General features: G+C 39.3%; 1 protein-coding gene across 1 annotated transcript in view; it reads right to left on the minus strand.

Moving 5' to 3' along the window:
- The window catches only part of FREM1 (FRAS1 related extracellular matrix 1), a 181,547-nt gene that overhangs the window by 93,224 nt on the left and 72,985 nt on the right, over nt 1-15,338 (minus strand). The window contains 7 exon segments of the mRNA XM_045079647.1: nt 1,161-1,369; nt 4,941-5,108; nt 6,391-6,481; nt 7,180-7,373; nt 12,810-12,952; nt 13,662-13,872; nt 13,874-14,007. Of these exon segments, the coding sequence (XP_044935582.1) occupies nt 1,161-1,369; nt 4,941-5,108; nt 6,391-6,481; nt 7,180-7,373; nt 12,810-12,952; nt 13,662-13,872; nt 13,874-14,007 (1,150 nt within the window).

Consider the following 15,338-nt stretch of genomic DNA (forward strand, 5'->3'; position numbering starts at 1 on the left):
GTTTCTTCAACTATAATATAATATATACCACATAATATGAGAATACAACCATCGACCTTGTCAGGCTTGATTACTGTAAAGATTAAATGGAAAAAAAAAACCACAACTGCAAGTCCTTGAATTATATGTGCTGGCAGATAATAGTACTCTTCTATCCATCGCTTGCTCCCTAGTAAGAATTACCTAAACAGAGCTCTTATTCTAACATGTAGCTAAGAGCTGAGATCTCTAAAAAAAGGAAATTTTAATGAGGATAAGATGAGTAGTGAAAAAGAGGTCAATATATTAGAGATCATGAATAACTAATGTAACCAAACTAAATTTCAGATGAAATTGATGTTCTTGTGCACAAATTTGAGCTCCTAGTCAACTTCCAAGTGTGGAATTAAGCATTTGATGCCTAATACCTTCTGAGAGGTCAAAATTCCCATTTACAATTTGAACCTATAAATGAAAAGTCAGCTAGTATATCTGTCTACCTGATCCTTGCTTTTGAGTATCTTGCATTGTTTTACAGGGAAGGCATGTTACTAAATTCTGCAGGAAAGTTTCTTAGAGAACCACAGTAGCAAGAAAGGTGAAAGACCTTAAGGTGAGGGGAACTGCTGTAGGACCTTGACAAATAAATTGCTCTCTCTGTCAGAAACCCAAGTACTATTCCATGCTCTACCTACCCAGTCTACCCTTCATGTTTGCCTGCAAGTCCCTTCCCAGTACAATGGAATAGAAATTAACCCTAAGCATATACTGATCAACAGAATTTATTCCCAGTTTCCACAGTGAAACTGACTGTCCTTAAAGCCAAGTTCAACTATATAGATTAGCCATATAAATTATTTCAGTCTATATTCATCTAGTTTGGCTACTGCCTCTTGTGATATGTATAGTTGAAGCAAATTAACATTCATGGTAATTAACTCCTTTTGTTCAAATATCCAAAAAGTCATTTCCACTGGTACAAGCTAGACAGATGGAAAGAAAATGTCTGGAGGGAAATTGAAAGTTTATCATTTCAAATTTTCAACTGACCCTTGAAGTATTAACTGGCTTGCCAGTAACCCTGAAAAAATCGAACAAACTTCTATCTTTTACTCTGCCTCACAACTCATCCAGATGAAGGCCAAAGCATATCAAAAAAGAGATCCAGGAATTGTTCTAACCTAACTTTTAAGGCATGGAGGTCTCCCCAAGAAAATGTGCCTCCTGTGTTTAGAGGAAATCCATCCAGCTCCACACTTCCACACTGAGGCGGTCTTTGCAGGGAGAGATAGATGTTGTCCAGTTTGGTATCCACATCAGAAACCAGAACATTCTCTGTGCTGATGATACACTGACCTCCCTCAGTCACTCTCAGGGAGCTGGTAAACACCTAAAAAGAAGGAAGAAAACATTCTATGAGCTTTTCCTGAAGACTGAGCTCATTAAATAAATGGAAAACGTCTAGTACCACCTTCACGTGTCAATTAATTTTTCAAGGATGTAGTAAAGGGAACAAGTTCATAGCTGAACATCTTGGCTGAAAAAAAAATTTTTTTTTTAAAGATTTTATTTATTTACTTGAGAGAGAGACAGTGAGAGAGAGCATGAATGAGGAGAAGGTCAGAGAGAGAAGCAGACTCCCCATGGAGCTGGGAGCCCGATGGCGGGACTCGATCCCGGTACTCCAGGATCATGACCTGAGCCGAAGGCAGTCGTCCAACCAACTGAGCCACCCAGGCGTCCCAGCTGAAAAAAATTTTTACTAAACATTTCCAATTCTAAGCACTGAGGTATACAAAGAAGCAAGGTGGATTTGTAAGCTTGAAAGTATCTACAATTCATTACCTCAGAACCCATTATAATGGAAGCAGCAACCAAATTGGTTACTATCAGTGGCACTAAATAGAGGAAATAGTAACGTCCATCACCATGTCCATACCCTACATTGCTGGATATATATATATCCAGCAATGTATATATATATATATATATATATATATATATATATATATATCAAACAACAACAAACAACACTTATATCAAATTCCCCTAGAGGACAGAATCCATCTCTTCCTTTTACCCTAAAAATTCTTAAAGATTTGGGAAATTGGTTGGAGCTTTTAAGTGTCAAATGTAATGAGTATTTTCAAGATAGAGAAGTAGACCTGGGAAACTGAAGATCAGAGATTGAAGATTCCATAAGAAATACATTTATTCAAACATCAGACAAATAATAAAACCATAAAGATAACTTCTGATGACAGAAAAATCCACTACTCAACAAACAATTCATTTGAAAGTAAAAAGCAAGTCAGAAGGGGTTGGGATATTTTATCATTACATTGCGACTTGGCAAGAAGTGTTCTATGGCCAAATAAGGCTTGAGAAGAGTCATGTACAGTATCTTCACCTTGGAGATTTATAAGGCGTGTAAGCATATCCAACATTCTGAGATCCTCAGTAGAAACATTGGTGAACTCTGTTTAGCCTCTCATTCTCCTAAATTTATATTACTACACAGAAGTAAAAGCAAGCAGATAGAGTTGGGGTACCAATCATGGGCTCTGAAGTTCCCCTCCTAAAGGTCTGAGGTAAGTGCCCCACCCATGTGAGGATACAGCATTCTTCAAGAAAGAAGCTGCTCTCTTCAGACCAGCTGCTGCTCCCAGAAGGCAGAATGTTCCTGAGGAAAAAGTTGATAAAGGGAGTGGTTGGAGGGGGGGGGGGTTGGGGGGCGTGGAAATGGGCAGAGGAAAAAGAAGTGAGCAAGGACAAGTCACAGCCTTCACTCAGAGCCCTCCTCTAACCTCCTGCCCACAAGGGCACAGCTGCCCCAAGGCAGCCCCCTGGGTCATGGAAATTATTAGACCAACCACCCTGAGACAGTTGCCTTCTATTCTTAAATAAGCTACCTCTACTAGAAAGGAAAACACAATACAAGGGACTTCTCTCCCTACAATGACTCTCGCCCCCATCCTTCCCACACGGCTTACTCCTACACTTTTACTGTTTGTAGGAGAAGGAAAGAATACTCCTATTATTAAAAGAGGAGCATTATCTTTGAGACAAGGTCCACATCTGCCAACCTCATTGATTCCAAATTTGCATCAATTAATACCCCGAGATGCTAATGTTTCAAGAGATATACTCCGCTGTACTCTATGGCTTTCAAAATATATATGTATTTTAGGGCAACTTTCAAAAAATAAAAGCATAAGGCTAATTTCCCCCAACTCATTCACCACTAACTTTTCAGTCTCTGCCCAAACCTAGTGTTTAGGTTTTGGGCCTTCCCATTAGCATGATATTAAAATCACCTAGTGGTTATCACTCAACTCAGCTATCTGTGGGTATTTTATGCCAGGAAAACACTCTTGCGACTGGTTTCACTTAAGCTACTCATTTGATTTTATTTCTAATGGTCTCAGTTTTCTAAGGCATGATTTCTTTTGTCCCATGCACTATAGGAAAAAGAAGGTGCTATGCCACGTTAGCCCCGAGTCCTCAGAGCTACTCAGTCTACCTTCAAACAAGGGAGGTTAACTATTCACTTGAATGTTTCTAGTTTTCTCCACAGATCATTCTTCTCTAGCAAGAGGTTTGGATTGCTTTGCTTAAAACACTATTTATCTCTGTGACTGTTTTAGAAGATGCTTTGACTTCTTAAGATGTTGGCCTAGTTCAGGGCGTGTATCTCATACGTGGAAAAAGATGGTATGAATAAAATCTAATAAAATAAACAGACATTCTAAACTATTTCTTCCACGGGGAATGTGATCTGGTCCCTGACAGGGAAGGAATCAAAGAATATAGTTTGGATTCTTTGGTCTTTTTCGTGAGCTCTTTGGCACATCTTCTGCCAAAAATGGCAAGTTCAGAGGCCTGAGGGGGCAGGCCAGCAATGTAAATGAGTGTGCTGAGCGTGGTGGGGCCTCTGGAGACTGGAGAGCAAGCCCAGGCAACTGCTGCTCAGGATAAGTAAGTGAGTTTACTCTTCCTCGAGGTCCCAAATTTTCAAGAGAAGTCAGAAAGCCAGACTTGATATGAAATGTGTGAATGTTGACAACTCACTAATTAAAAGTCTTGTTTGGCTCTGTCAGAATAGCTCTGTGGGTTGGGAAAGCCACTTGTTCCCTCAGAGTGAGACATCTGCCATCCAACTTTGGGCAGATGTAGAAATGTAGAGGAGGAAGCAGGAAAGGGAGCCTCAGGGCTCCTGACTGTCCTCCAAGCAGGTGCCTGGAAGGTGATCTCTTTCCTTAGGGGTGAGAGAAGTATGGGTTCTCATCCCTCTGGGTCCTGATGAATAGGTAATCCTACCTTGTCTTTCTACTTATGAGGGTAAAATGAGCCCAGGAATAGCCACACGAGTTAAGTCTGACCTCCTGATGGGGTTTGGATCAAACTTTCACTTTGAAGTCTAGCCTCACATATAAGATGTAGACAAGGTAGCATTGCCTTTGCAGTTCAGTTTTAATAAGAGGCCCAGCTTCTTGACCGCTTATGTCAACACTAGGGCTGGGATGGGAGAGGATAGAAGAACCCATCTTCACTCATTTGAAAAATTAAAAACCTTATTTAGATTAGCAAGCTTAGAGTTGGCCTGCAATGAGATCAAATAAGTCCTTCCGGTTGCTAAGAGACCCATAACTTAATCCCCTTCCCCTGATCAGCATGTGAGACTTAGCAGAAAGGAAAGAAAATGAAAGAGGTTATGATAAAGCTTTGAAAATATTGCCAAATTCAGCAACTGGAAAATCTCACCTTTCAGACAGAAAGTCCCATGGGAGGTGAAAGACTCCCCTCCCCAAGCTTTTTTTCCTACACTGTAGCTGAAAAATTAAAAAATTCTGGAAAATAGCCTGAAGGAAAGTTAGCATTTTTAGTAAGTCTTCAAGTCTTCCCTTTCTTTCCTGAGATCTTCCAGCCTTGTCATCTTTAATATCAAACATCATACATACCTCAGGAACTTGATTGTCCACTGGAAGAACTGTGATGTTAAAGCAGATCCCATGCAAAGTGCTGCCATGTTGGTTACTGATGGAAAAGGCAAACTGCACATGTCCCGGATGGAGGCCTATATCTTGCATGGGTGGCATGTAGGCCACTTTCATGTGGTTCACAGCATGCTGCAAAGCAAAATGAGATGGACATGTGGGTGCCCATCTGCAAGGATCAGAGATTTTCAGAGAACTCGGTCCCCAAGAACCATTATGTTGACATCGAACACTAGAAATGCCACTTTGAAGAGTCCAAAATCTCTATTTTATAAATCACTTTTTCTAAAACCAGGAGGAAAAAGAACAAAGAAAGTAAATATGCCAAGTGCTTGAAGTCAGCACAACTCTATTAAAGACAGGAGATGTGAATTTTGACCCAGCTTCACCATAAATTAGCTATGTGATATTGGTCAAGTTAACTAAACTTTCAAGGCCTCTGTTTCTTTATCACTATAATAAATGAAATAATAAAGTAATAGTACTGAGCACATGGGGTTTATATACTCATTTGCAACATCTAGCTACTGTGAGATTAGGCAGAATTGGCCCTACAGACAGGGGTAGCTGCTGCCTAAGTATTCATCATTATCACTGTGACTCTAGGGGAGTTTCAGGGTAGAGTCCACAGGAAGGGGAGAAGGTTGATGAAGATTTGGGAAGGCAGTAGGTATTATACTTTGAATATGTGTCCCCCCAAAAAGATATGTTGAAGTTCTAACTTCTAGTACCTCAGAATATGACCTTATTTGGGGATTGGGTTGTTGCAGCTGTAATTAGTTAAGGTGTGGTCACAGGGAAGGGTAGTGCCCTTCATGGACTGTAACTTGTGTCCTCCTAAGAAGAGAGAGACACATAGAGAGAAGACACACAGGATGACAGAGACAGAATAGAGTGATGATCCACAAGCCAAAGAGCATCAGAGAGTCCAAAGAAGAGCAAGGAAGGCTTCTACAGGGTTTCAGAGAATCACAACCCTGCCAACATCTTGATTTCAGACTTCCAACCTTCAGAACTTCGAGACAGTGAGTCTCTGTTATTTTATGCCACCCAGTTGTGGTACCTACAGCAGCCATAAGAAACTAATATGGTAGGATCCTCAGTTGAATGCGTTGGAATAAAACCATAAGCACCAAGTCTGTAAATCAGAGCCCTGCTACTGGTAAAACAATACAAAAGGCTGTGTTGAATTATAGCAAGATTTTGAAATCATATCCAGCTCAATGAAGCATTGTCAAATAGATAGCACATCCTAGTTAAAAGTGTTCAAGCAGACAGAATGTAGACATCAAGCATTTGATGCTTTTGACAGATGTCAAAGGCCAACATTCTTGAGTCCAACACTAGGAGTGTCATCCTTTCTCTCAGAAGACACCTCCATCATGTTTGTCAACATTTTAGCATAGCATCATACCTGAGTGAATGACCCCAGTCCCAGGGCTGCAGGATTTTTGGTCAGCTTTGGGATGCTATCCACCATGAATAATTTCCCAGCATCCAGATGTCTAAAGAGAAATACAGGAGAACACATCAGTTAATTTTCCAGGCAAGAAACAACTAGTCAAAGAGCCTGCAACCAACTTTTCTGAAGCTACAAATGTTCATTGTAAGAAGAAATCAAATGTTCCATCTTTATATTCTCTCCTGCTGTTGTGGGGGTTCTAGCCTTCAGTCCAGAGTTATCAATGCCATTCTTATGACTGCAGAAACTATGTACAGAATTTTCTGCTTTGCAAAGGAGATCATTCTTCTCATTCTAAAAAATGTTTCCTTGCTATCGTGTATATGGCACAAGCCTCAGGTATACTCATGTCACTTTTCTGATTGGGGTCATACAATATGACCATTTTGTGGCCTGCAATGTCTGAAAATAGTGTTATAAAGATTCAATACCTTTTAATAAAAAGTCAAAAATAACATTCTCTTTAGAAAAAAAGAAATGTTGTATGAAAAACAGATTAAAGACTCTTTGAAGCTTACCTAAGCTGAAGACACTACCAGTAGCAGATCACTTACCAATTAATACAGCTTTTGAAGGAAGGTATGAGATAAGTTTGATATTACAATATATGTGGACTTGAGTACAAGTTCATGTCTGACCAAGAGAACAACTGAACCACAGTACTGTATAGGGACACTTGTGACTCAGTCCTTGGACACAACCCTCAACAAATAGCCCAGGTGATGACTTCTCAAGAGATACCTGTGGCCGAAAGAGAAAAACGGAGGTGTCGTTATCGTGTAAAGAAGCTCACTGTCATATTCTGTATCTATAAAATGTAGATGTTTCTTAGTTATGTAGGCCACCTCAGTTTCCTTGACAACCAAATGCCGAGAAACTCCAGGAGCCTCTTTTGGAAGCTGATCATCCACTGGAGTGATATGGATGGTCACCACCTGGAAAGAAATTATCTGTGCCATTAATTTGAAATACACCAAAGAAAATGTCCCCACAGTCCCCCAGTCATGGTGAAGATGCTATTCAAAGCTCCCATTTGTAATATACTTCCACTGAAATGATTCAGGAGCTATTAAGAACTTGGGCCAAAAATGGAACATTCATGCCCATTTAATGTTATATTTTAAAAATAAAATTATCACAAATATAGTTAATGCCATCATGAAAGCTACAGAACAGGCATATGATACACAAAATATGTTCCTGATTTTATTTCGATTTCTCCCTTCCACCAACAATCTATGCTTTCTTTTGCTACCACCCTCTACTCAGTCATTGATCCTAGAAACCTTGTTATGACTTTGGTTCCTCCTTCTCCTGTGACATGTAACACATCTCCGGGTCCCAGAGTTTTTGCTTACCAAATTTCCTATGCCATGACCACACCCCGCCCCCACCCCAACTGTCATTCCCACTCTTACTGCTCTAGCTCCCACTCTCATTCTTTCTTCCCTACATTATTGCAATAGCTTCCTGTGAACCCTAACTCCAGTACCTAATCTCGACTTTACATATTTCTAGTGCTCTCTTTAAAAAAAAAAGCAGGCCAACTCAGTTATTCATCTCCCCAAAAAACTAAACAACCACTCAGATTAAATTATTCAAGCTCCTCAGCATAGCACCCAAGACCTCCACAGTTTAGACACACTCTATATTTCAACTTTATCTTGTGCCACCTTTCAACATTAACCCAGGACTCCAGATGAGCACAAGATGCCCAGTTGTAGTTCTCAAGAAGGCCTCTATGCTCTGGATCATGCTGTTCCTTCAGTCTACAATGCTTTTCTCCTGCTTTCTCCAGCAACCTCAGGCTTTCTTACCCTTGAGGACTTTTTTTTAAAACTTTGCCCAGTTTCTTGGAACTCCTGGATGGCTCAGTCAGTTAAGTGTTCAACTCTTGACTCTGGCTCAGGTCATGGTATCAGGGTCATGAGACTGAGCCCCGCATTAGATTGCCCTCTCAGTAAGGAGTCTGCTTGAGATTCTTTCCCTCTCTCTCTCTCTCCCTCTGCCCTTACCCCACCCCCCACACATGCTCTCTCTCTCTCTCTAAAAGAAATAAATCAATCTGTTAAACAAACAAACTTTGTCCAATTTTTCAGTTGGAATTGTTTCTGAATTTGGCTTATCCCTCAACAAATATTTTACTGCCTTATAGTATTAGTAGTCCACATGTCAGTCTCTCCTAGACTGAAAGGTCCACAAGGGGAGAACCATAGCATACTGAAAACCCTGTGAAATTTGTCAGTGGACAGACAGTTAAAATGCAGAATATACCACTCAGTAGCTATTAATCTTGAACAAGTCATTCAACTTCTTGGGGTATCAGTTTTATTGGTTAGTTAAGTGTAACAACAATAATCTCATAGAGTTGCTATGAGGATCAAATATCACCATGTAGATGAGTATCTGGCACATAGTAGGTGCTCAATAAATATTGTGTTCATTTTGGCTGCTCTGCAATTAGCATGGTATTTTGTAGGTAGATGATACTTCATTGGTGTTTGCTAACCCAGTCAGTATGTCCTATCTGTGATTTTAAAAACTTAAAATCGTACTCTCAGGATTTGGGATCATGTAAGAGGGCAAGGCAGTTTTGCCACACAACTTTTATAATCACATTTATTTTTTTTCCCCAATAATCCATGACTGTTTGCGAGAAAGCAATTACGAACTCTCTCCCGAAACGGGACATCTGTTTGGCATCATGGATCTTTGCACAGCTTGATGCACGAGGTATTCTTACCCTGATTCTAGTTTTAATATTGTTACCAAAGCACAGATCAGCAATGCCAGTTTTGTCTACAATAATGGTGTTCACAATATCTAATTTGAAAATGAAGAAAATTCCTTTTAAAATTGATGCACAGAGCAAAAACTATGGCATAGTTAAGCTTTTCTGTGATAAAGCCTGGGACACCGGCTCGGTCAGCTACAAGCTATGCTCCCTGGGGCAGATAATTTTACCCCTCTGGGGCTCAATTTTTCTCTCTAGTAGCACAGTGAGTATCTAGTAGTAGGTGCTCAATTAATTAATCCCCTGATCCATCCTTCATTGCTTTTACAAAAGCATACAACATATTTACTACTCCGTTACGAAGCATTTCAATAATTAAAAACTAAAGCCAGTTATCAAAATAAAAGAACACAATGACAGTCATTTCTCCAGTCTCCTGGAGTCTGTCACAATTTTTTTTCCAATTACAGTTTTTTGCTAATCTACAAAGTTCAGAAATTCTCTATGGGGCCTCCCAGCCATAGTGTGCATCAGCAAGGCTCCACTTAATTGAAAAACTGGATTTAATATGGAAACAATAGTTATTGTGCCTTCAAAGAGACCATTTTCCATGCTAATTTATTCTCCAATGTGTTCTTTGTATAAAAAGAATGTACAAGCATGCTTTTTTATACCCCTGTAGTAATTCTTGGTGGGCACATTTTTCAACATGCTTTATGATCACTTAAGTTGATGAATCTTTACATATTTATGTATGTTTAAACAATTATTGTATGTGTGTCTGTGGGTAGGAAAAATCCTATTTTAAAAAAACTCCATAGAGAAATAAAGAATCCTCATTGTACTGAAATTTGGTTGTAAAAAAGACATTGAGCAGCCCTTCCCAGACAGTGAGAAAGTAGTGCCCAATCATGGGCTCTTGCTGCTGGCTCTCCCTGCATCCCTGCAGTCTACTTACAGCCACAGGCACCTGCACACACACTTGAAGAGAATCTGAATATAAAGTGATAAACCAGTACACAAAATGACAAAGCCTGACCTTGACCCTCAGGATCAGGGTCCACATATGATACTCCGACAGCTACTATCTGACTTTCTTAGCCAGAAGCCATCAAGCCTTGGTTCTTGATCCTTTCTCTGCCTCAGCTTTGATTTTGGTCTGATTCATTATCTTGCATCTTCTTTTGAGATTATCCGGTGCTATTTCTCAGCCCCAGAAACTAATACCCATGTTAGCTTTGCCAACCCCCCACTTTCCATTCTGACTTCTGACAAATGTCCATGCCCTGGATGCCCATTCTCATCCAGTCATGTCCAGTTGCCTCCTTCCACTTGAACTACAAGCCTTTGTGGCACCTGCTTCCTTTCTTCCTCCATCTCTTAGTCCTCTTCCTACTTCTCTCATCTATCCTTATTTTCCATTCTCCATTTTACTTCTTTTTTTCCTCAAGTTTTTCACTTTAATCACCTAGTGCTCATCACGACAAGGGCATGCCTTAATCCCCCTCACCAATTACACCCTCCCCCCCATCCCATTTTACTTCTAATATCACTTTCTCCTAGGTTTAAGATCTCTTACAGCTTAAGACCTAAAAAGCCCTCTACTGAGAAGGATAAGAAAGGAAATACTTTTCAAAAACAAACTGAGCAGGTGAGGCTTAATTTGATGACAGTAATGACAACCAAGATAGAAAGAGAGAGGGGGTTTCTTGCTGATGTGTAGATATACTGTTGGTTGGTGTGTCAGTCAACCTCTCAGAGGAGCATTCAGTAGAGAAGGACTAGAGGAGAGAAGGGGCATCCCTGCTTATATAAGTTCTTTCCTGCTTTATGCACATTGTGTCTCACCTGAGGAGATCCTTGCTTTCCATCCACCATAGGGAATAAACTTACAACTGGATCTGCAGAGTTTGGTCTGACCTATTTGCCAAGATTCAGAAATAATTCTGTTTCAATGAAGTTTTCCTACTCTAGGGAGATCTCACATCCCCATTTGATCGATAAATATGAGATAAATATAAATAATTCTATACCTATGTTGCATAAAATATGTAATAGCAAAAGAGGAAAAAGAAGTCCTGAGCTTTCAGTTAAAAAAAAATACATAATCTGCTAAAAGTGATATGATATTCTAGTCAGAAGCAGGTCAGTTTGAATAGCTACAATAGAAGATTTAAAAATAAATCCTATTTGTTGTCGCCATTTTGCATCATCAAGTCAACCAAAAAGTCAAGCAAAAATGCAACCTAGAAATGGCATAGAATACACTGACCAAAAAAGGGAGTTGTTATTTGGAAAGGAATTGATTTGTTATTCAATATGCAGATGAATTAATAATTTTCTCATTCATTCTCTATTCCCTCTTAACAGGGATCACCTTGTTCCTTCAGTTTCTGGGCTCTCTGACGTCATTCTTCCTAATCATCCCTTTTTGTTACCTTTGTCTTAGCAAACAGATGAATAGCTCAGTGCCCTATATAGTGGCTAATGTAAGTGACAGTGACATTATGAGAAGCCTTATATAGCCAATAGGGACATATGCTTTAAGAAATCATTCTAGAGGGGCACCTCGGTGGCTCTGTCTGATAAGCGCCTGGCTCTTGATTTCAGCTCAGGTCATGATCTCAGGGTCATGAGGCCAAGCTCTGCAGCTGGGCTCCATGCTCAGCAGGGAGTCTATTTCCTCCCCCTTCTCCCTCTGTTCCTACCTGCTCTAAAATAAATAAGTCTTTTTTTAAAAAAATCATTCTAGAGCTGGTTCTAGATTTGCTTAGATTTCTACACATGCTACCTTCCAAGATCATAGGTATAAAATGCTTAGCAAGAAGAACTATGTATAGTAAGTGATCACTTATTTTCAGCTGTTTTTCCACTCCTACCACCAGCCATGCTCTCTTTATATGGAGACTACCTTTTAAGTTTATAGTTGTCCAGATCCTACACTAACTTCCTTTTCTATAATTTATATATGAGAATGCCTCCTTAAACTTATTTCTGTAATCCTGTATACTTAAATGATATACTTGAGTGGTGGTGAAACACATAGTTCTTCAAAAGCAACAATAAATAATAACTAATTTATCTATTGAGTGTTTACCATATGCCAGAAAGCTCAGTACCTTATATATAATTATCTCCCTTACCCTCACAATTGCCCTATAAGGAAGTTGTAGTATTTACCTATTTTACAGGTGAGGAAACTGAGGCACAGGTTGGGTCAAGGACAGGAGAGAAACATGGGCAATGTAACTTCAGAGACTATACTTCACCACTTACACATAAAATGCCAGTGTTTTCTTGAGTGTTATGAGGCCAGCATATTTGGTAGGTGTTCTGCAAGGGTCCCATGGTTAAATAATCTTGAAAACACAGCATAACATAACACGGAGTTTTTACAAGTAATTTGCAAATGCAGTATTTACAAATACAATACTATACAAACACAATAATTTACAAAACATATTAGGAAAGTAAAAGATAGAGAAGACATGCAAAGAAATTGACTTAACCTTGCTGAATCCATTGCTTCTCAAACTTAAAATCTTAAGACCTGCTTTTATATAGTTTCTAATGACACCTCCCAGAACGGCTATCTGTGGATTAGAGTTGAGGACAGTATTCAGAGATAGCTTCTTACCTGCGGCACTGAGAGATTTGGAGGTTCGTGGCTGTCCCACAGGACAAATTCAAAAGAGTCTTCAAAGATCTCTCCACCAAAGTGACGATAGTAAATGATGCCATTAAATAGATCCCTCTGAAGGAAGCCAGGGACAGGATAGCCTATTGGGTCCACAAAACATCACATACTTTTGTAACAATCTCCCAGATGTTGGAGTATAAACTTTGGACTTACCTTTGAAGTACTTTCTGCCTCATATGGTGTATGCACCCAAGGAATTTTCATTAAATATTATATTTATATTATATAATAATATAAATATATTATATAATATCATATTAATATTTATTTATATTATTATAATATAATATTAAATATTATATTATCAAGGCTTATAAATAATAAGCAGAAAAATTAAAGTTGCTACACCTATCTGAAAATATGTAGAAAAAATAGCATTACAAAAAATATTTTTTAGGAACACAGTCTTAACTAACACTAACTGCTTGATCACTATTATTTTGTTACTCCTGAGTACTTTAAGAAATAGTTATGGAATTATTCTGATAAAGCATAAACAAATGTTATTCAGGAAATTACTTTACCAATATTTAGAATAGGCCAAACACTTCTCTTCAAACTTATTTGTTCTATCATCTTGCTTGGCAGACATAATTTTTCATAGTGTAATAGTCAGCTTGAGGGCTGGAACTTTCCAGATGCACAAATTCGAATAGATCAATTTAACTTTTCTAGGTGTGAGGTTTCCCATCCATAAAATGAGAACGATCATCGTATCACACCTCATAAACTTGATGTTCACCCTTGTACAAATTCTGGCGCCAACAATCTTCACTGTTCAGAACTTACCTATCAGCCCTGGACCTGGTTTCTTCATGATTTCTCCAGCTTCAGGAGGTTTTGTGATATTAAAGAAGATGTAGTCATCACTGGAGTCCATGTCTGATGCTCTGAGCATGGAACCCTGGATCGGTATGGTTTGCCCCTCCTCCAGTTCAATCACAACATTGCTTATGAGGAATGGGGGACTGTCATCTTTAGGCAAAATGTTGATAGGGAAACTTATGGCGGATGCTATGTTGGCCATCAAATATCCTGAAGATCACAAAGTCTTTGGTGGAATCACTGTCGTCATGATGATAGCGAACAACTCCAGCCTGAAGGTCAGCCACAGTGAAGAGAAATCCTTTCCCACCTGATGGAGACAGCAGAGATGGAGCTGACTGAGTGAGGGATGCCAAGAGAACAGCTATGGTGAAAGCAGCCGTAGAGAAAAAGGCGTTAAGGAAAGAGGACCAACCAATTCATGCCTCACTTAAACAGTCTTGTTTAGTCAGCTCTGGACCTCCAAAAACCTGGTTTTGAATACTGGCTATAACACTAATGAGTTGTGTGGATTTGGGCAAGGTACTTAATTTGTTTGAGACTCATCTGTGAAACAGGGTTAATACTACCTACCTCATATTCCCTAGTAAGGATGAGAGAATTTAAAAAACAGTAAGCCTACAAAATATGTTGATTATTAAACTCATTGTTGTCATCCTACAGGGCAGCACCTCTTAGAGGGGCAGTCTTCAACCAGGAGCATTGCTACCAGCTAGGATGTCTTTAGAAATGCAAGTTCCATAGATAGGCCCCAGCAATCTGTTTCACTAAACTTCCAGGAGAGTCTAACACATGCTAAAGTTTGAGAATCACTGGCTTATTGCCCAAAAGCTAGAGCTCTGGTATCTAATGGCCTCAGTTCAAAGCCCAGTTCAGCCATTTTCTAGGTAGATGACCTTAAACAAGTCAACTTCTCTAAATCTCAGGTTCCCCATTTGTAAAGTGGGAATAATGATACTACTTCATTTCATAAAGCTGATATAAGTATATAGAATGCTTTGTATAGTATCTGGCACAAAGAAAATACTTAATAAATATTAGTACTATTTTCTACCTCCTCTGAGCCACATCATCATGGGCTATCACTCTACTCTTCATTTCTACAGTGCTAATAAACATTGCTTCACTCTGTATAGGTGATTACAATTCTTGATGACAAGTGCCCCAGTGGTCTCCCCACACTGTATGGTTGTTTTAAAACCCTGAGGAATAAGTGATTAAACATTTGTGTAATAGACACTGCAGGTTACTTGTCCAGTAGCCTCTTCCTGCTTCGTCACCAGTAGCAGAATCCTACTTTTATTTGGAATGGCAATATGAGCATTATAAAATACTCAGGTTCCCAGACACCACTGCATCTGGGAGGTAATATGTGCTTGGTAGATTTAAGTGGAACCTGTTGTATCAGATTTCTGTGAAAAGCTATTAAAGAGAGAAAATTAATTGACATAACTGTTTCATTGTCCCTCTCTTTCTTCCTTCCAGGAATGCAGACCCAAAGTCTAGAGGTGTATGCATTAGCTTGTGACCACTGACAGAGCAGAAAGAGCTCCTGGCCTCATGGATCTGGAATGCCTACCTCTGGGCAACTTATTACATGAGGAAAATAGATATTGAATTTTTAAATCACTGGAACTGAGT

Source organism: Mustela putorius, unplaced genomic scaffold (genome assembly GCF_011764305.1).
Source record: "Mustela putorius furo isolate JIRA1106 unplaced genomic scaffold, ASM1176430v1.1 tig00000421_pilon_pilon_pilon, whole genome shotgun sequence".
NCBI classification, from domain to species: domain Eukaryota; kingdom Metazoa; phylum Chordata; class Mammalia; order Carnivora; family Mustelidae; genus Mustela; species Mustela putorius.